Source organism: Oncorhynchus mykiss, chromosome 6 (assembly GCF_013265735.2).
Source record: "Oncorhynchus mykiss isolate Arlee chromosome 6, USDA_OmykA_1.1, whole genome shotgun sequence".
Classification (NCBI taxonomy): domain Eukaryota; kingdom Metazoa; phylum Chordata; class Actinopteri; order Salmoniformes; family Salmonidae; genus Oncorhynchus; species Oncorhynchus mykiss.
This window is the reverse complement of record NC_048570.1, coordinates 51,589,433-51,609,903: the sequence shown is the minus strand read 5'-3', so window position 1 is coordinate 51,609,903 and position 20,471 is coordinate 51,589,433. Positions and strand designations below refer to the sequence as shown.

Sequence of the window (20,471 nt, the reverse complement as noted above, 5' to 3'; positions counted from 1 at the left end):
TTACCATAGGTACACTTCAACTGTGAGAGATGGAATCTAAAACAAAAATCCAGAAAATCACATTGTATGATTTTTAAGTAATTAATTTTAATTTTATTGCATGACATAAGTATTTGATCACCTACCAACCAGTAAGAATTCCGGCTCTCACAGACCTGTTAGTTTTTCTTTAAGAAGCCCTCTTGTTCCCCACTCATTACCTGTATTAACTGCACCTGTTTGAACTCGTTACCTGTGTAAAAGACACCTGTCCACACACTCAATCAAACAGACTCCAACCTCTCCACAATGGCCAAGACCAGAAAGCTGTGTAAGGACATCAGGGATAAATTGTAGACCTGCACAAGGCTGGAATGGGCTACAGGACAATAGGCAAGCAGCTTGGTGAGAAGGCAACAACTGTTGGCGCAATTATTAGAAAATGGAAGAAGTTCAAGATGGCGGTCAATCACCCTCGGTCTGGGGCTCCATGCAGGATCTCACCTCGTGGGGCATCAAGGAAGGTGAGGGATCAGCCCAGAACTACACGGCAGGTCCTGGTCAATGACCTGAAGAGAGCTGGGACCACAGTCTCAAAGAAAACCATTAGTAACACACTACGCTGTCATGGATTAAAATCCTGCAGCGCACGCAAGGTCCCACTGCTCAAGCCAGCGCATGTCCATGCCCGTCTGAAGTTTGCCAATGACCATCTGGATGATCCAGAGGAGGAATGGGAGAAAGTCATGTGGTCTGATGAGACAAAAATAGAGCTTTTTGGTCTAAACTCCACTCACCGTGTTTGGAGGGAGAAGAAGGATGAGTACATCCCCAAGAATAACATCCCAACCGTGAAGCATGGAGGTGGAAACATTTTATTTGGGGATGCTTTTCTGCAACGGGGACAGGATGACTGCACCGTATTGAGGGGAGGATGGATGGGGCCATGTATCGCGAGGTCTTGGCCAACAACCTCCTTCCCTCAGTAAGAGCATTGAAGATGGGTCGTGGCTGGGTCTTCCAGTATGACAACGACCCAAAATACACAGCCAGGGCAACAAAGGAGTGGATCCGTAAGAAGCATCTTAAGGTCCCGGAGTGGCCTAGCCGGTCTCCAGACCTGAACCCAATAGAAAATCTTTGGAGGGAGCTGAAAGTCCGTATTGCCCAGCGACAGCCCCGAAACCTGAAGGATCTGGAGAAGGTCTGTATGGAGGAGTGGGCCAAAATCCCTGCTGCAGTGTGTGCAAACCTGGTCAAGAACTACAGGAAACGTATGATCTCTGCAAACAAAGGTTTCTGTACCAAATATTAAGTTCTGCTTTTCTGATGTATCATATACTTGTCATGCAATAAAATGCAAATGAATTACTTACAAATCACAGTGATTTTTCTGGATTTTTGTTTTAGATTCAGTCTTTCGCAGTTGAAGTGTACCTATGATAATAAATCACAGACCTACATGCTTTGTAAGTAGGAAAACCTGCAAAATCGGCAGTGTATCAAATACTTGTTCTCCCCACTGTGTGTGTGTGTGTGTGTGTGTATATATATATACAGTGCCTTGCAAAAGTATTCGGCCCCCTTGAACTTTGCGAACTTTTACCACATTTCAGGCTTCAAACATATTTTTTTGTGAAGAATCAACAACAAGTGGGACACAATCATGAAGTGGAACGACATTTATTGGATATTTCAAACTTTTTTAACAAATCAAAAACTGAAAAATTGGGCGTGCAAAATTATTCAGCCCCTTTACTTTCAGTGCAGCAAACTCTCTCCAGAAGTTCAGTGAGGATCTCTGAATGATCCAATGTTGACCTAAATGACTAATGATGATAAATACTGTGTGTAATCAAGTCTCCGTATAAATGCACCTGCACTGTGATAGTCTCAGAGGTCCGTTAAAAGCGCAGAGAGCATCATGAAGAACAAGGAACACACCAGGCAGGTCCGAGATAGTGTTGTGAAGAAGTTTAAAGCCGGATTTGGATACAAAAAGATTTCCCAAGCTTTAAACATCCCAAGGAGCACTGTGCAAGCGATAATATTGAAATGGAAGGAGTATCAGACTACTGCAAATCTACCAAGACCTGGCCGTCCCTCTAAACTTTCAGCTCATACAAGGAGAAGACTGATCAGAGATGCAGCCAAGAGGCCCATGATCACTCTGGATGAACTGCAGAGATCTACAGCTGAGGTGGGAGACTCTGTCCATAGGACAACAATCAGTCGTATATTGCACAAATCTGGCCTTTATGGAAGAGTGGCAAGAAGAAAGCCATTTCTTAAAGATATCCATAAAAAGTGTTGTTTAAAGTTTGCCACAAGCCACCTGGGAGACACACCAAACATGTGGAAGAAGGTGCTCTGGTCAGATGAAACCAAAATTGAACTTTTTGGCAACAATGCAAAACGTTATGTTTGGCGTAAAAGCAGCACAGCTCATCACCCTGAACACACCATCCCCACTGTCAAACATGGTGGTGGCAGCATCATGGTTTGGGCCTGCTTTTCTTCAGCAGGGACAGGGAAGATGGTTAAAATTGATGGGAAGATGGATGGAGCCAAATACAGGACCATTCTGGAAGAAAACCTGATGGAGTCTGCAAAAGACCTGAGACTGGGATGGAGATTTGTCTTCCAACAAGACAATGATCCAAAACATAAAGCAAAATCTACAATAGAATGGTTCAAAAATAAACATATCCAGGTGTTAGAATGGCCAAGTCAAAGTCCAGACCTGAATCCAATCGAGAATCTGTGGAAAGAACTGAAAACTGCTGTTCACAAATGCTCTCCATCCAACCTCACTGAGCTCGAGCTGTTTTGCAAGGAGGAATGGGAAAAAATGGCAGTCTCTTCGATGTGCAAAACTGATAGAGACATACCCCAAGCGACTTACAGCTGTAATCACAGCAAAAGGTGGCGCTACAAAGTATTAACTTAAGGGGGCTGAATAATTTTGCACGCCCAATTTTTCAGTTTTTTATTTGTTAAAAAAGTTTGAAATATCCAATAAATGTCGTTCCACTTCATGATTGTGTCCCACTTGTTGTTGATTCTTCACAAAAAAATACAGTTTTATATCTTTATGTTTGAAGCCTGAAATGTGGCAAAAGGTCGCAAAGTTCAAGGGGGCCGAATACTTTCGCAAGGCACTATATATATATATATATATATATATATATATATATATATATATATATATATATATATATATATATATATATATATATATATATATATATATATATATATATATATATATATATATATATATATATATATATATATATATATATATATATATATATATATATATATATATATATATGTGTGTGTGTATATATATTCTTTCTCTCTCAGTTCCAGTCTGGAACCAGTAGAGTGTGACAGTTGGGAGGAGGACACCCTGTGCCAGTCTCCCCCCTCACTCCCCAAATTCTCATCTCCCTGGCAACGCTCCGACCTGCATACTAGCTCTGGGGACGAGAGGGACTCCTTTGACAACTCGTTGCACTTCAACCCTACACACTCTAACAATTCACACACACCTTCCAAGGTATTTCACACACACACACCCCGACTCCACGTACACACCTGCCAAGTTACTTCACAGATATACACTCAGACTGCACACACTCACCTGCCAAGGTTCCACATAGACAGACGTGTGATTGTATTGTGCTGTTATTGTTGTCCCCACATTCGGTTACTGGTTAAATGTGGCTGAAAGCATCACTTACTTTCTCTCATTTTAGTGATACTCCCTTCCCTAATAATCTATGGTTCTTGTGTGTTTCGCTCAGGATCATTCAGACCCACTGCTTCGTCTTCGCTCTTACTCCTACTCCTCCCCCAAGACCCAGCTTTCACGTCCCCTGTTCACCCGAGATGCAGCGATCTCTGACCTGACAGAAGGTCAGTCACCTTAAACCCCTGACCACTGACTTCTCTCTTCCCAGGGTCATCCGCCATTTGTCAGACAGAAGCCTGTTTAGGATAACGTTGCAGCTGGATTCTCTCTGTAGCTCTTCAGGACCTGGGGTCAACACAGTGCTCTCTCTTTCTGTGTGTGTGTGTGTGTGTGTGTGTGTGTGTATAACTCCTACTCAGTTAGCCATCGTGTGTCATGCCATTATCCTGTGTAGGTTGTGCATTCAGCAGCAGTGGCTGCTCCCTTCAGTCTCTCTCTCTCTAAACTCTCTCCTCAACCCAGTTAGTAAGTACAGTCTTGAACAGCCCTTTTAGAAACACCGGTCCCCCGAGTTCTGCTATATGAATCTATGGTTGCGCTTGCTGATGTATGGGGCTGACCATATCGTCACTATTGTTGCAGTGATGTAGCCTGGGTGCCTGACTTCTACATTCAGCAGTCTACATCATTATCATATCAAGACAAACTGTCTGAAACAGGAACTACTAGACTGGTGCCCAGGCTATGGTGGGGGTGTAGCTATGGTTACAAAGTGCATGGTCCTGTCAGAATCCTATTTGGAATGTAAACCTTACATTAACTTGAGGCCAGTCTAATACAATGATAACAGGATATGAAATGAACATGGGCTTGTCCCAAATGGTACCCTATTCCTATTTAGCATAGGGCACTGGTTTAAACTACTGTACTATATAGGGAATAGGTTGCCATTTGGGATGCAGTACATGTGTTTTGTACCTTGAGGCTTGACAGTAATTCTCTTTGAGGGTTGGTTTGATTTCGTGGAAATGTCGTGGTTCTTTATGGGGAGATTGTTTTGTTTATCTCATGGGGAAATGTTTTGGAATTGCTACCGTTTGTCTTATCTTCTTCTCCTCCTGTTCTCTCTTTCTGTGATCTGTTCTTCCTCAGCAGCTCTTTCCTGTGTGTGTTTCTTCTCTCTCTGTAGGGGTCTGCTGGACCTGGGGCTTTATAAATGTTCTAGGTTACCTCCCAAATGGCACCCTGTTCCCTATGTAGTGCACTACTTTTGACCAGAGCCGTAGGGGCCAAGGTCAATGGAAGTGCACAACACACTTGCCTGCCAAGGTTTAACATGGACAGATGTGTGATTGTATTTGTAGCCCTAATGTTGACCTTTTTCTTCACAGATGACATACTCAAACTGTCAATGTTTGTGTCAATCTAAGTAACAAAATAAAAAAATCCCCATCAAAATCCATCACTTTATTAAGCTATAGATATGTATTTTTGCATGGACTTGTCTAAATCCACTGCATCCGCCTATGTCGGCCTTCCGCATCTGCGGTGGAAGGTGGCCGAGCTACAGTGGTGTTTCAGAACATGAGACATCCCGAATATCACAAAAACGTCTGTCAACTCTTTAAAAAGACGAGATTCTCACAAACATGATTGTGTTCTCAGTTTTGTTCTACGACCCCCACAAGTGTCACTGGACTTGTCTGACGGTAACCAGCTACCGGTTAATAAAACATTATGGAAGTATGAAGGTACAGTTGAAGTCGGAAGTTCACATACACTTAGGTTGGAGTCATTAAAACTCGTTTTTCATCCACTCCACAAATTTCTTGTTAACAAACTATAGTTTTGGCAAGTCGTTTAGAACATCTACTTTGTGCATGACACAAGTAATTTTTCCAACAATTGTTTACAGACAGATTATTTCACTTATAATTCACTGTATCACAATTCCAGTGAGTCAGAGGTTTACATACACTAAGTTGACTGTGCCTTTAAACAGCTAGGAAAATTCAAGAAAATTATGTCATGGCTTTAGAAGCGCCTGATAGGCTAATTGACGTCATTTGAGTCAATTGGAGGTGTACCTGTGGATGTATTTCAAGGCCTACCTTCAAACTCAGTGCCTCTTTGCTTGACATCCTGGGAAAATGAAAAGTAATCACCCAAGACCTCCACAAGTCTGGTTCATCCTTGGGAGCAATTTCCAAATGCCTGAAGGTATCACGTTCATCTGTACAAACAATAGTATGCAAGTATAAACACCATGGGACAACGCAGCCTTCATACCACTCAGGAAGGAGACTCGTTCTGTTTCCTAGAGATGAACATACTTCGGTGCAAAAAGTGCAAATCAATCCCAGAACAACAGCAAAGAACCTTGTGAAGAATCTGGAGGAATCAGGTACAAAAGTATCTATATCCACAATAAAACGAGTCCTTTATCGACATAACTTGAAAGGCCGCTCAGCAAGGAAGAAGCCACTGCTCCAAAACCGCCATGGAAAAGCCAGACTACGGTTTGCAACTGCACATGGGGACGAAGATCGTACTTTTTGGAGAAATGTCCTCTGGTCTGATGAAACAAAAATAGAACTGTTTGGCCATAATGACCATTGATATGTTTGGAGGAAAAGGTGGAGGCTTGCAAACCGAAGACCACCATCCCAACCGTGAAGCACAGGGATGGCAGCATCATGTTTTGGGGGTGCTTTGCTGCAGGAGGGACTGGTGCACTTCACAAAATAGTTTTCCTGCCTCATGATGCCATCTATGTGGATATATGAACGCAACATCTCATTACATCAGTCAGGAAGTTAAAGCTTGGTTGCAAATGGGTCTTCCAAATGGACAATGACCCCAAGCATACTTCCAAAGTTGTGGCAAAGTGGCTTAAGGACAACAAAGTCAAGGTATTGGAGTGGCCATCACAAAGCCCTGACCTCAGTCCCATAGAACATGTGTGGGCAGAACTGAAAAAGTGTGTGCGAGCAAGGAGGCCTACAAACCTGACTCAGTTACACCAGCTCTGTCAGGAGGAATGGGCCAAAATTCACCCAACTTATTGTGGGAAGCTTCACATTCAGACCACATTCTATTTCACATTCTTAAAATAAAGTGGTGATCATAACTGACATTAATCAGGGAATTTTTACTAGGATTAAATGTCAGGGATTGTGAAAAACGGAGTTTAATTAAATTTGGCTAAACTTCCGACTTCAACTGTAGGTTTGTAGCATCAAAAAAGGGGGTTAAGTATGTGTCCAAAACACAAATATTTCCTGAGCTTCTTATATCCCCTAGATGTAGGACAGACACTTCAAAACCTTATTCCTTATGATTTATATTTTGACTGTCTGTTTTGCCATTTATGAATGTGATCTTCAATACATTTCTATGGGATGTAGTAGTAAAGGCCAAATTCAATATTTTTTCCCAATTATTTTTTTAATACCTACTGGGGTCCTGAAATTCTAAATCAAATAGATAATAATCCATGGTGTGACCATCTTAATATAATTAGATATGTTATCTTTGTAGATCCCCCACCAATTTAAAATAAGTATTCCATCTGTGAGTATGTCATCTGTGAAGAAAGAAGGTATACTGTATATGATGAATATGATGCAATATTATCCCAAAAACATTAACATTTACCATACATTTGCAGTCTTAGCAAATCTGACCTAAGTATAATTGATCATTGCTTGTGATCCAAATGGCACCATATTCCCTATGTAGTGCACTACTTTTGACCAGAGTATCATCTGCCCTGGTCAAAAGTAATGCACTATATGGGTGCCATTTGTGACGTAGAAATTAACTCTGCTTCTGGTGTTTATTAGTTCATGGGGACTCCTGGTGAGTCTCACTTTCCTTGTTACTCACATTACTGTCATTCCTTGTTACCCTTCCAGAGCATAGAGACTTCAACTTGACTGAGACACCCAGAGAGAAGAGGTATGGACAGTCTTTCATTCTACTGTATTTATTTCAGAGTCTTTGCAATGCCCCACCTCTCTAGTGTGTGTATGCATGCGTGCTTGTTTGTGTGTGTGTGTATGCGCATTTGTGTGTGTGCCTGTGTGTGTGTAACACGGTCTTAGTTGCCTCTCTAGTTTAGCCCTGTGGTCAGTGACTGGCTGGGCAGGATGTGACATACTCCCTGTTACATGGCCCACGGGTCAGAATAAACTCGGATTACAACCTCAAAATAACCCCAAATACAACACACACACAGACACCACAAACAGGGCTTTCCTAAACATCTGAATTCATACACAACTTTTTGAATGTGATACTAATACAATTACAACATGCATCATCATTTGAAACAGATATAGTTGTTGATTTACTTGTAATTATTTACTTGTCCATAATGTTTTATTTATCTGGTGACGTTATCAGATTGTTTGTAAAGAGTCTTTTCCATGTACGTTTTTAAAAAATCATTCATGATGACTCATACTTGCGTCTCAGTTCATCTCACTAACGTCTCATAAATATGAAGTCTCATTCCCGAATATATTGCCATCGTTGAAGAAACATTAATGCATTGCTAACAGCACAGAGAGCATATGGGATGATGGTATAGCTAGTTAAACTACATACATTATCTCAGTTAATACACAGACAGTCTTACTCCGTCTCTACAACATCGACATTCTAAAATGGTATTCCATTTTAACACAGACGGATGATGTCCATATTATTGCCAATATGCAAGTCTTGCTAAGTGGATGGGTCTCTACAGGAGGTGTAAACTGTTCAGCCAAATGGTTACTTACATAGTAGCAATATATGAAATAGATGGTGTCAATATAAATAAAATAATATGCAGAATGTACAAGAACAATATCAATAACAATATCAGTGATCGATGAGGTAGTTACATTCATAAAATCAGGGGTAAAGTGACTGAGCATCAAGATAAAAAAAAAATTGTAGCAGCAACGTATGGCGTGTGTGTTAGGAGAGATTCATTTGAATAGAGGCAATGCAGAAGGTGCTGATGACTGGTCCGTCCGAACCACGCATGAACAAGGGAATCTATATTAACAGAGCTTGTTAATGTCCTGCCCTTGACTTTGGTTTAGGGCATGTGATGTCCATAGCTTTTTTCGGCGCAAAACTCCCTGATCTTCTCAAAAGATACGTTTGTCTAGCTGTGTCCAGTCCAGGTGGTGCTTGTACAGGCTGACCATCTATGGGAGGAAGAATGTCAGCATTGCGCAGCAGCTGAAACCTCGTCCAGACTGAGTGCGAACACTCCTTGGCGACAACATCACCAGGTTCCAGAGAATCGAAGATGTAAAACAGGGAATAACAACAAATCTGAAGGCATTACAACCTTGCACAACATCAATTCAGCTCCCAAGTTTATATAAGAAGAATAACCTCATACGATGCAATGAAAATTATTTTCACCTGAAGTGCTGGTACTGGTTCATCTGTGGCAGCGGCCTGAAGTATTGAGTCAGGTGTTGTTGCCAGCCATAGCTTTCCACCAGCACCGTGTCATCCTCCAATCCAACCAGCTATGGGATGTGGACCCCTGTGACAGTGCTGTCCTTCACAAATCAAGTAGTTGACTTGTTGTGGTATTCCTTCCCAGCAGACATCAAACAAGCCGCACTTGCGAGGAGTTAAAAAGTAGATGGGACCTGGCTGCATAGTGTCAGAAGGATAGAGCACCTGCAAACAACAAAAGAACAGTAAGACAAATTATAATTAATTGTCTCACCCCTGTCATTCTGTCTTTACGCAGCTCAGTAAAAGGGATGGCGCCTACAGAGATGGCAACATCACGACTAGCTCTAAGGAAACTTTGCGGCATCTTGTTTTTTTTGTGTACTATTTTTACATTATTAGCTCAGGAAATGTTTTGTGTTATTACATACAGCCGGGAATCACTCTTGGATATTAGAGCAGCTGTAACACACCAGAACTAGCAGCATTACGACCAGGAATACGACGTTCCCTGGAGCATTCCACAGGCCGACCCAAAATATTGCAGGCGGAGGAGAGTCACTTGAGGTGGCCTGCTGGTTCGACTTAGGATGCACACACACCACCCACCGTTTCCGAGTATATTACTCAATAATGTTCAGTCTTTGGATAACAAAGTAGATGAGTTGAGAGAAAGGATTTCTTTCCAGAGAGACATCGGGGCATTTAATATACTTTGTTTCGCGGAAACATGGCTCTCTTGGGATACTCTGTCGGAGTTGGTAAAGCCGGCAGGATTCTAAGTACATCGCTCAGACAGGAATAAATATCTCTTCAGGATGCAGAAGGGCGGAGAGGTGTGTTTTATGATTAGCGACTCATGGTGTAATTCTAGGAACATACAGGAACTCAAGTCCTTTTGTTCACCCGACCTCGAATACCTTACAATCAAATGCCGACCATATTATCTCCCAAGAGAATTCTCCACCGTCATTTCCACGGCCATTTCCATCCCCCCTCAAGCCGATACCCCGACGGCCCTCAAAGAACTACACTGGACTTTATGCAAACTGGAAACTACATATCCAGAGGCTGCATTTATTGTGCTGGAGATTTTAACAAAGCTAATTTGAGTACTAGGCTGCCCTAAGTCTATCAATATACCGACTGTACTACTTGCGCTGCTAAGACTCTCAACCATTGCTATTCATACTTCCGGAATGCTTACAAGGCCCTCCCCGCCCTCCTTTCGGCAAATCTGACCACGACTCCATCTTGCTCCTCGCTTCCTATAGGCAGAAACTCAAACAGGAAGTACCCGTGCTATGAACTATTCAAAGCTGGTCTGACTAATCGGAATCCATACTTCAGGATTGTTTTGATCATGTGCACTGGGATATGTTCCGGGTAGCTTGCAAAAATAATGTAGCTGCGTACACGGATACGGTGACTGAGTTTATAAGGAAGTATATAGGAGATGTAGTACCCACTGTGACTATCAAAACCTACCCTAACCAGAAACCGTGAATAGATGGTAGCATTCACCGCATTTAACCATGGAAGGTGAAGTGGAATGTGACAGTGTATAAACATTGTAGTTATTCACTCCGCAAGGTAATCAAACAAGCTAAACGTCAGTATAGAGATTAAGTCGCAATTCAACGGCTCAGACAAAAGACGTATGTGGCAGGGACTACAGACAATCATGGATTACAAAAGGAAAACCAGTCACGTCGCCAAGAACAACGTCTTGTTTCCGGACAGGCTAAACACATTCTTCACACGGTTTGAGGATAACACAGTGCCACCGACACGGCCCGCTACCAAGGACTGTGGGCTCTCCTTGTCTGTGGCTGACGTGAGTAAAACATTTAAACGTATTAACCCTCGCAGGGCTGCCGACCCAGACAGCATCCCAAGCCGCGTTCTCAGAGCATGCACAGACAAGCTGGCTGGTGTGTTTACTTGCATGTTTAATCTCTCCCTAACCCAGTCTGCTGTCCCCAAATGCTTCAAGATGGCCACCATTGTTCCTGTAGCCAAGAAGGCAAAGGTAACTGAACTTAATGACTATCGCCCCGTAGCACCCACCTCTGTCATCACGAAGTGCTTTGAGAGACTAGTCAAGGATCATATAACCTCTACCTTACCTGCCACCCGAAACCTACTTCAATTTGCTTACTGCCCAATAGATCCCATGCCCCAGTACTTTGTATCTGGCCATTTTGAACCTGTAATCGAACTCACAAATGCTGATGCTCCAGATACTCAACTAGTCTAAAGAAGGACAGTTTTATTGCTTGTTTTCGGGTGTGCTAACATGATTGCAAAAGGGTTTTCTTGTGGTCAATTAGCCTTTTAAAACAATAATCTTGGATTAGCTAACACAACGTGCCATTGGAACACAGGAGTGATGGTTGCTGATAATGGGCCTCTGTACGCCTATGTAGATATTCCATAGAAAATCTGCTGTTTCCAGCTACAATAGTCATTTACACATGAACAATGTCTACACTGTATTTCTGATCAATTTTGATGTTATTTTAAAGAACAAAAAATGTGCTTTTCTTTCAAAAACAAGGACATTTCTAAGTGACCCCGAACTTTTGAACAATAGTGTACATTTGCAAAAATTTCTAAAAACCTTTTTTTGCTCTGTCATTTTGGGGTATTGTGTGTAGATTGATGAGGGGGAAAAACTATTTTATTCATTTTATGTACTAAGGTACAGTAAGTTATGGAATTTTTTAAGATGGTCATAAAATGGATAATTTAGCCATTTGATTTTGAATTAGGCCTTTATTGCTGTAGCCCATAGAAATGCATTGAATATCTTGAAAAACCATGAACAAAGGCTCCAAAAACACTAAAATACATGATTTTAGAAATGGCAAAACCCTCAGTGTAGTGATGCAGGTCTTTAGATGTTGTATACGGACACACCCGGCCTGCACAGCTGTATAGGGGAAATGGCTCGAGTCGCACAAAATGGAATAAAACATTGCAGATATAGTTCGGAATGAAACAAGCACAACACCTAAGGAACTCCATCACTATACTGAAAGCTTTGTAATTTCTAAAAGGGCGTTATATTAGGGTGTTTTTTGTTCATGTTGGATGAGGAAGTGAATCATAATAAAGGTGTCTAGACCCTTCTATAACATGCCTTTTACATTTAAAAATAATTGTAAAGGGAACTGCAGCTGCAAAGTTAAAACACCCTATCACCGAAATATTGTTGCTTTAAAGGATAGGAAGCATTTCTAGTTTTACCTCACCAGTTTGTGGTCAAAGACTTTGTGACTACAACTTACTAAGTATAAGTTACTATCTGGTTACTTATAAGTACAAACATAATGTTTTTGGGTTATTACATATTTATTAACTTATTTCCGTATATCTTCTAAAATATCCACAATGCCTTATTTCTCAACATCATGTGGAGGATCTACTCTGGGTTACTGACTTCATATGCTTGCTCAGTAGCTAACTCAAGCTAGCTAATGTTAGCCACACCTCATGCTCTTCACACCTCATGCTCTGTATTATCTTGTGGGAACCCGCTCTGGTGCCTTTTTGCCTTGGGCTCAAAACGAAGTAGAAAATCATATCTGCTTGCTCTAATTGTACTAGGAGTCCTCATCGGTTCTCCTTTTATTTATTTGTATTTTTCGCCATTGTTCTCTGTGAAAAAGGCTACGGTAGTTTTGTAACATTTTCCACCTTGGCTTAGTGCTGCATGCTAGCTGACTGAGACAAAGCGGATTTAACTTTATTAAGAAAACAGCCCTAATGTTGGAAACAAACATCATTATGTTGTCATCTAAAATCGCATTTATTTATTTTCCTAGCTGTAGCACACAATATTTGACATACAGCAGTTATTTTCAGGGCGAACTAGTTTTGTCTGCTTCATGTTTTCATTTTTGCCATGGAACAAATATCGTGATACTCGTATCGTCACATCCCTATCTGGAATCAATCTATTTTTCTCACTATATAGCTAGTTAACGGATTTCCCTGACTCTCCCTAGGCCTGGTGAAGCACTCGTGAGTCCCTCACTTTGATTGATAACTCAGCCTGCGCTCTATTAAAAGTGTTGTCATTGAATTGGCCCTAGCCTTAAATCTGTATGTCTCTGCTCTCTCTTTGTTTTTGATCTGTGGTTATGTTTTAGTTGTGTTGTGTTGTGTGGTCTGCAGTAGTTGGGCTCTAGGCTGGTAGGGCAAACGTTAGCAGGCTAGTTGGCTAGCAACCTTGCAAGTTGATTTGTAACAATAAATTCATAAAGTAGTTGCTTATAAGTTAGCAGAAAATGTAATTGAAACCAGTAGTCATACAATTTAGTTTAATTTGAAGTTACACATTGTAAATTACTGTATTTTTGTTGGAGTTTATGTTATAGGGAATAGGCTGGCTTGCCGGGTCCTCTATATTACATCACACCCCAGAAAAACATTTTCCGACATGACGTTGGCATTCTTCAGGCATTCTTCTTCAATTCTGATTGGCTTTATGTAATAACTCGAAAAATAGTAAAGTGAGGTGTAACTTTGAATGGTGACCTTTGATGCATACACTAATGCAAATCTATCTGTTACATGTGGTTACGTTTATGCTTCCTACCCCTTGACTTTTTCCACATTTTGTTGTATTGAAGTCTGAATTTAAAATGGATTGAATATAGATTTTTGGGTCAATACCCCATTATATAAAAGTGGAATTATGTTTTTATAATTTTTTACAAATTAATTGAAAATGAAATGTCACGGATCCCTCTGGAACTTTCATCACGCACACCTGTCCCCTATTCCCACTGATTAGTATTTGTATATACAGTGAGGGAAAAAGAAACTGACAAAGAAATGATCAGTCTATAATTTTAATGGTAAGTTTATTTGAACAGTGAGAGACAGAATAACAACAAAAACAATCCAGAAAAACGCATGTCAAAAATGTTATAAATTGATTTGCATTTAAATGAGGGAAATAAGTATTTGACCCCCTCTCAATCAGAAAGAATTCTGGCTCCAAGGTGTCTTTTATACAGGTAATGAGCTGAGATTAGGAGCACACTCTTAAAGGGAGTGCTCCAAATCTCAGTTTGTTACCTGTAAAAAAGACACCTGTCCACAGAAGCAATCAATCAATCAGATTCCAAACTCTCCACCATGGCCAAGACCAAAGAGCTCTCCAAGGATGTCAGGGACAAGATTGTAGACCTACACAAGGCTGGAATGGGCTACAAGACCATCGCCAAGCAGCTTGGTGAGAAGGTGACAACAGTTGGTGCGATTATTCGCAAATGGAAGAAACACAAAATAACTGTCAATCTCCCTCGGCCTGGGGCTCCATGCAAGATCTCACCTCGTGGAGTTGCAATGATCATGAGAATGGTGAGGAATCAGCCCAGAACTACACTGGAGGATCTTGTCAATGATCTCAAGACAGTTGGAAACATAGTCACCAGTAAAACAATTGGTAACAAACTACACCGTGAAGGACTGAAATCCTGCAGCGCCCGCAAGGTCCCCCTGCTCAAGAAAGCACATATACATGCCCGTCTGAAGTTTTCCAATGAACATCTGAATGATTCAGAGGACAATTGGGTGAAAGTGTTGTGGTCAGATGAGACCAGAATTTGGCATCAACTCAACTCGCCGTGTTTGGAGGAGGAGGAATGCTGCCTATGACCCCAAGAACAACACCCCCACGGTCAAACATGGAGGTGGAAACATTATGCTTTGAGGGTGTTTTTCTGCTAAGAGGACAGGACAACTTCACCGCATCAAAGGGACGATGGATGGGGCCATGTACCGTCAAATCTTGGGTGAGAACCTCCTTCCCTCAGCCAGGGCATTGAAAATGGGTCGTGGATGGGTATTCATTACGGCCCATCATTACACACATGTCACCATTGTTACGCATATCAGCGCTTCATTGGACTCATCTGGATTCCATCACTTATTGATTGCCTCCCCTATATCTGTCTATTCCTCAGTTTCATCCCCGTGTCAGCATGAATGTTGTTGTTTTTTGTTCCCTTTGTCCAGACGCTGTCATTGTTTTGTTTCATGTCGGTTATATATTACATGTTCACTCCCTGTACTTGCTTCTCGTCTACCAGCATCTGTCCCTACAGAATGCTGACACCACATAATTGGAAGCATCAGGGAGTTTTTTTGTTGGTGACGTTGGGTCCGGGTCCCCTGCCGAAGGAATCTGGGGGTGCCTCAGCTGGCTCGTCAGACTTCCATGCCTTGGCTGGCTCGAGAGGTTTTCTTACCTCGGTTGGTTCAGCAGGCTCCCATCCCAAGTCATACCTCAGCCGGCTCGTCAGGCTCCCACGCCTCGGCAGGCCTGCCAGTCTTGCCCAGGTGGGATGCCGGGTGCCGCTCCTAGGTGAGGGACTGTCATGTCTGCTCCCACTCCCCCTCTCTGGCGCTCGAGGGTGCCAGGCAGCCCGTCATTACGCACACGTGTCACCATCGTTACGCGCATGAGCTCTTCATTGGACTCACCTGTACTCTATCACCTATTGATTGCCTCCCCTATATCTGTCTGTTCCACAGTTTCATCCCTGTGTCAGCATTAATGTCCAGACGCTGTCCTTGTTTTGTTTCATGTCAGTTTATTTTTTCACTCCCTGTACTTGCTTCTCGTCTCCCAGCGTCTGTCCTCACAACTGGTGACTCTAAAACAACGTTTAATGGCTGTGATTGGCGATAACATTGTTGTTACTCCACAATACTAACCTATTGACAGTGAAAAGAAGAAAGCCTGTACAGAATAAACATTTTCCAAAACATGCATTCTGATTTGAAATTAGCCACTAAAGCAACGTTTTGGTTTTTGCCCTAACACTACAAAGCAGATGGTTATTTGATTATTTGAAGCTGTGTAGTGTAAGGGCAATTACCAAAATATACTTCCCTTGGGGTCCCGAGGACCGAGTTTCATAAACTCTGCACTAAAGTAATACTGCAAAAAATGTGGCAAAGCAATTCACTTTTTGTCCTGAATACATAGTGTTATGTTTGGGGTAAATCCAATACACTTTACTGAGTACCACTCCACATATTTTCAAGGATAGTGGTGGCTGCATCATATTATGGGTATGCTTGTAATCGTTAAGGACAGGGGAGTTCTTCAGGATTTAAAAGATATGGATATATCTCCATCTCAGTGTGCTTCATTCTATAGCTTGACGACTCCTGATATATCCAGGAGTGATACGTATACATTTTGTCTTCATCTGTTATTGTCTAGTACTGTTTTTTTTGCTAACTAGGTCAATCTACTTTAGTAGGCTGCCTGTCTTCCCATTAGCCTACTTACTGTGTGAACTGCAGACTGCTATTAACCTGCAGATGATTGTTGACACATCAACCAGGATTAAGGGGTGTGGCAATTTGTGACTATTGTTTTGGTGGCTCGATCTACAAGGCATTCAAAGTTGATCACCAAACATTTCTGTAAAAAACAACAACGATAAAGCCTTGCGTTCCTAATGATTATTTTTTGCGCTGTTGGCAGTAGGTGCACTTGATTCAGCAGCCCTAGCGCCGAGAAGGTAAAGTGTTCCCATTTTAAACCATTTCATGTGTCTGAAGGTAGAACAAAATATTTGTTTAACTATCCCAAGATAGAACAGAGCCTGTCGTTTCCAATGAGAGCAAAGGAATCATAGTGGGCAGAACAAGGTGGGCAGAGCCAAGCACGAGCTAGTGAGATCCTATTGGCGCATTCTAACATTTATTTGCATATTTTCGATAGGGAAGGACTACTCTGTAAAGAGTGTGTGTGCAATAACTAAAAACTATTTTTTGAAACTTTGGAAAAGGTAAAGTCTACAATGCAGTCCACTCTGTTTTGTACATATTATAGTTTTGGAAACAGAAAACTGTATGGAGATCGAATGTTTCATTGATGAGAAAATTTGAAGAATGTCAGCCAAAATCCATCTTCTCCCAGTGCCGGCCACTGGGCTTCCACTAATCACCATATTTCTAGTGAAATGTCTGTCTCATTATTCTACCTGTGTTATACCTGGCAGGCCCAGAGAGCAAATCAAGTGCACCTATAGGCCTACCGCTGGTCATTCAGATAGCGAAGATCACTGTTTCTCCACAGTTTCCTTGCGCCATGGGCTGTAAAAAGAACAGCAAATTTGATACTGTAGGATTTAAAAACATTTAAAACCATGACTAGAGAGAGACTCAATTAATATAGCAAAAAATATGCTGTTTTTATATGTTCATGTTTAAGTTGTTATTCAGCACTGTCAATAATTTGTTCATGACTTTTATAAGCCATAAAATGCACGTTCTCCCTACTTTCACTAAGGCTACAACCAGCTCTGCAGCTGCAATGAATGAGTAGAGCAAAGTGTTTCAATAAGCTTGGGTTGTCATTATTAACACCTTGTGTATTTTTTCACATCAAGGAATATTTCACTTTCTCTGGTCATACGAGTAACAACATGAATTAGTGCATGAGGCAGAAATAATGCAATGCGACTTGAATTTCACCATCAGCTGGAAGACTGTGTCCCCTTTTCTGAGATGAGGAGGAAGGGAGAGAGGAGGGACGGTGAGTCGGGTGAGAGGCAGCCTCACTGCTGTGCTCTCCCTCCCTCCCATCAGATGCAGGCCATCAGTCCAGTAAAAAAAAAAAAGCAAATTATTACGCTCACTCAGCTGTGCCTCACAAGTAATACAACAAATGATCCATACCAGTGTGATCATATACTTAACATTTTGAAAAATAATTAAAATATGGTCTGAGAACAACATTGGCAGGGCAGTTCAATCATAGCCAATATGTAGTGATAATGTATTGGGCTTATAGCCTACTGCACAATGTCACACCCTGACCATAGAGAGCCTGTTATTCTCTATGTTGGTTAGGTTGGAGTGTGACTAAGGTGGGTCATCTAGGTGATTATATACCTATGCTGGCCTGGTATGATTCCGAATCAGAGGCAGATGTTTATCCTTGTCTCTGATTGGGGGATCATATTTAGGCAGCCATTTCTCCTTTTGTGCTTTGTGGGATCTTGACTATGTATTGTTTCCTGTGAGCATATTTGTAGCTTCACGTTTCGTTTTGTTTGTTTATTGTTTCGTTTTGCTTTGAGGTTCACATAGCAATAAAGATGTGGAACCCAGATCACGCTGAGCTTTGGTCCAGTTATTAAGACGAACGTGACACACAATCCGTATTGCTATAGAACTGTTTTTAGTAGATTAATTTTGCATAGGTTTATGTTTTTTAAGTCATGTTTAAAAAATCTGAGCGGTACTCAAAGTGATCATGACTCAGAAAAGGTTGGTGACCAATGCTCTAATCAAATCCAGACATATTTAAATGCAATATGCTTCAGAATGACAGTTATGGTTTTGGCTGGAAATACCGGGAAAGGTGATTTATTCTCAGGATGGAACATTTGTAAAATACCTGGAAAATATTCAACCCTAGCGTACATGTGTTTAGACCACCAGGCCATGAGGCCTGTGCAGTAGCCTCAAGATCTGTTGGAAAGGGTTCAAGACAGACCTGGTAAGCAGTGACCTCCAGAACTCAGTCATTCAGTGTGTTTCACCATAGGGATGTGGGTTTCCGTAAGCGGGTCCAGTCTGCTGAGGACGAAGGCAGCTCGTCATCATCACTCCAGCACCTCACCCTCTCAGAGTTCCTCAAAGAGTATGTCCCATTTCACTAATCTGGCTCCCATGCCACGCATGAGTAGCGCAAGACCCACCTATAATAACCCATTAACCCTGGCCACCATTTTCTTGGACTAAGCCTGGTATGCTCCAGGGTGAAGTTTCCACTGGTTACAGATCTAGGCTCAGATTACCCTCAGCCAATCTTAACCTTAACCATTAGTAGGGGAAAGGCAAAACTGACCTATGATCAGTGTGGCAACTTCACCCTACTCTGTCTTGTTCACCCGATCTATTTTTTTTTAACTAATCTAATAACAACTCAATATGACACCTACCTCTTTACAAAACTGAACCATACCGCAACTTCTTAACCAGCCACGATACACTTGTCTTAACCCTATCCTAAAGTTTTCTTTTTATATCTATATATTAATTTATTTTACCTTATTTTACCAGGTAAATTGACTGAGAACTCATTAGTTACAGGGGAGAGGAGTAACCCTTCATCGCTACTTTGTCCATCTGAAGACAAGTGGAGCTCCTACCTGATGTCAACTATGATTCTAGCCAATGGCAGGATAGTTAAGGAATCTCAAATGGCACCCTATTCCCTATGTAGTGCCCTACTTGAATTTAATTTTAATTTTACCCTTATTTTACCAGGTAAATTGACTGAGAACACATTCTCAGTCAACTTAATGACCAGATCCCAACGGGCTTTTGTCTAAAAGTAAGGCACTATATATGGAATAGGGTGCGATTTGGGAGGCAGCCCTTTTCTTTGAAGTCTGTTACACCAGATGTTAGTTATCAGTATGGCTCAGTTCTGCTTTGACATGGAAAGACTGTGTATTGCATTGCATGTACTCTAACTGTCCTCCTGCCTCTAACAGAATACCTATCACCTGGAATGTCTACTCTACCTACTAGTAGTGTTATGAATAGCTGACATTATGTGTCAAGGTCATGCCTTGAATAGCATCGATGCATAATTTAAACTGTTGGGTTATTCCAAACTTTCCAAGTATGTTACTAAGAGTGCTGGTCTTTTTGACCAGGGGTGGCCAATCAAGGAGGCCAAACAATTTATCATGGTCTTCATACTTACATAAAACTGAATAGTTTTACTCAGGTGTTAAGGTGTTTGAGTTGACCACTCCTGGTCTAGATTAATGAGATAAACCTAGCTAGCCTGGTCCCAGATCTGTGTGTTCTCTTGCCAACTCCATGGCTCACTGTCAAGCCAGAAACAGACTGTATCCCAGGCTAAAACCTAGCTTTACTGTACTATGGAATGTCATACTAAAATTCCTTTCCTAAAAACAGGATTGAGGACGAGGAGTGGGATAAATACATAATTCCCTCCAAAGTTGAGTCAGAGAAATACAAAGTCAGCAGAACCTTCAGCTTCCTGAAGAGCAGGATGTCCAGCCCACGTAACAAGATCAAGGTGAGCGCTCGGGGTGAAGTTTCCCCTAGGTACAGATCTAGGATCAGCTTCCCCTCCCCCAATCATAACCTTAACCATAAATAGCAGAAATGCAAGAATGACCCAAGATCAGCATCTAGGGGCAAATTCACCCTACATACACCCAAGTGAGATAGACAACAAACACTATGTTGGTTATTCTCCAAGTTACAACAAAATATACTGTAGTACTACAGCAAAATC

The 20,471-nt window shown here is 41.6% G+C and overlaps 1 protein-coding gene across 4 annotated transcripts in view; it reads left to right on the top strand.

Moving 5' to 3' along the window:
- The window catches only part of LOC110526143 (rho guanine nucleotide exchange factor 28), an 80,679-nt gene that overhangs the window by 33,914 nt on the left and 26,294 nt on the right, over positions 1-20,471 (top strand). For all 4 annotated transcript variants that reach the window (XM_036980416.1, XM_036980415.1, XM_036980417.1 and 1 more), the window contains 5 exons: positions 3,349-3,544; positions 3,792-3,903; positions 7,597-7,639; positions 18,738-18,833; positions 20,126-20,249. In XM_036980416.1, coding sequence (XP_036836311.1) covers positions 3,349-3,544; positions 3,792-3,903; positions 7,597-7,639; positions 18,738-18,833; positions 20,126-20,249 — 571 coding nt within the window. The remainder of the gene's footprint in view (positions 1-3,348; positions 3,545-3,791; positions 3,904-7,596; positions 7,640-18,737; positions 18,834-20,125; positions 20,250-20,471) is intronic.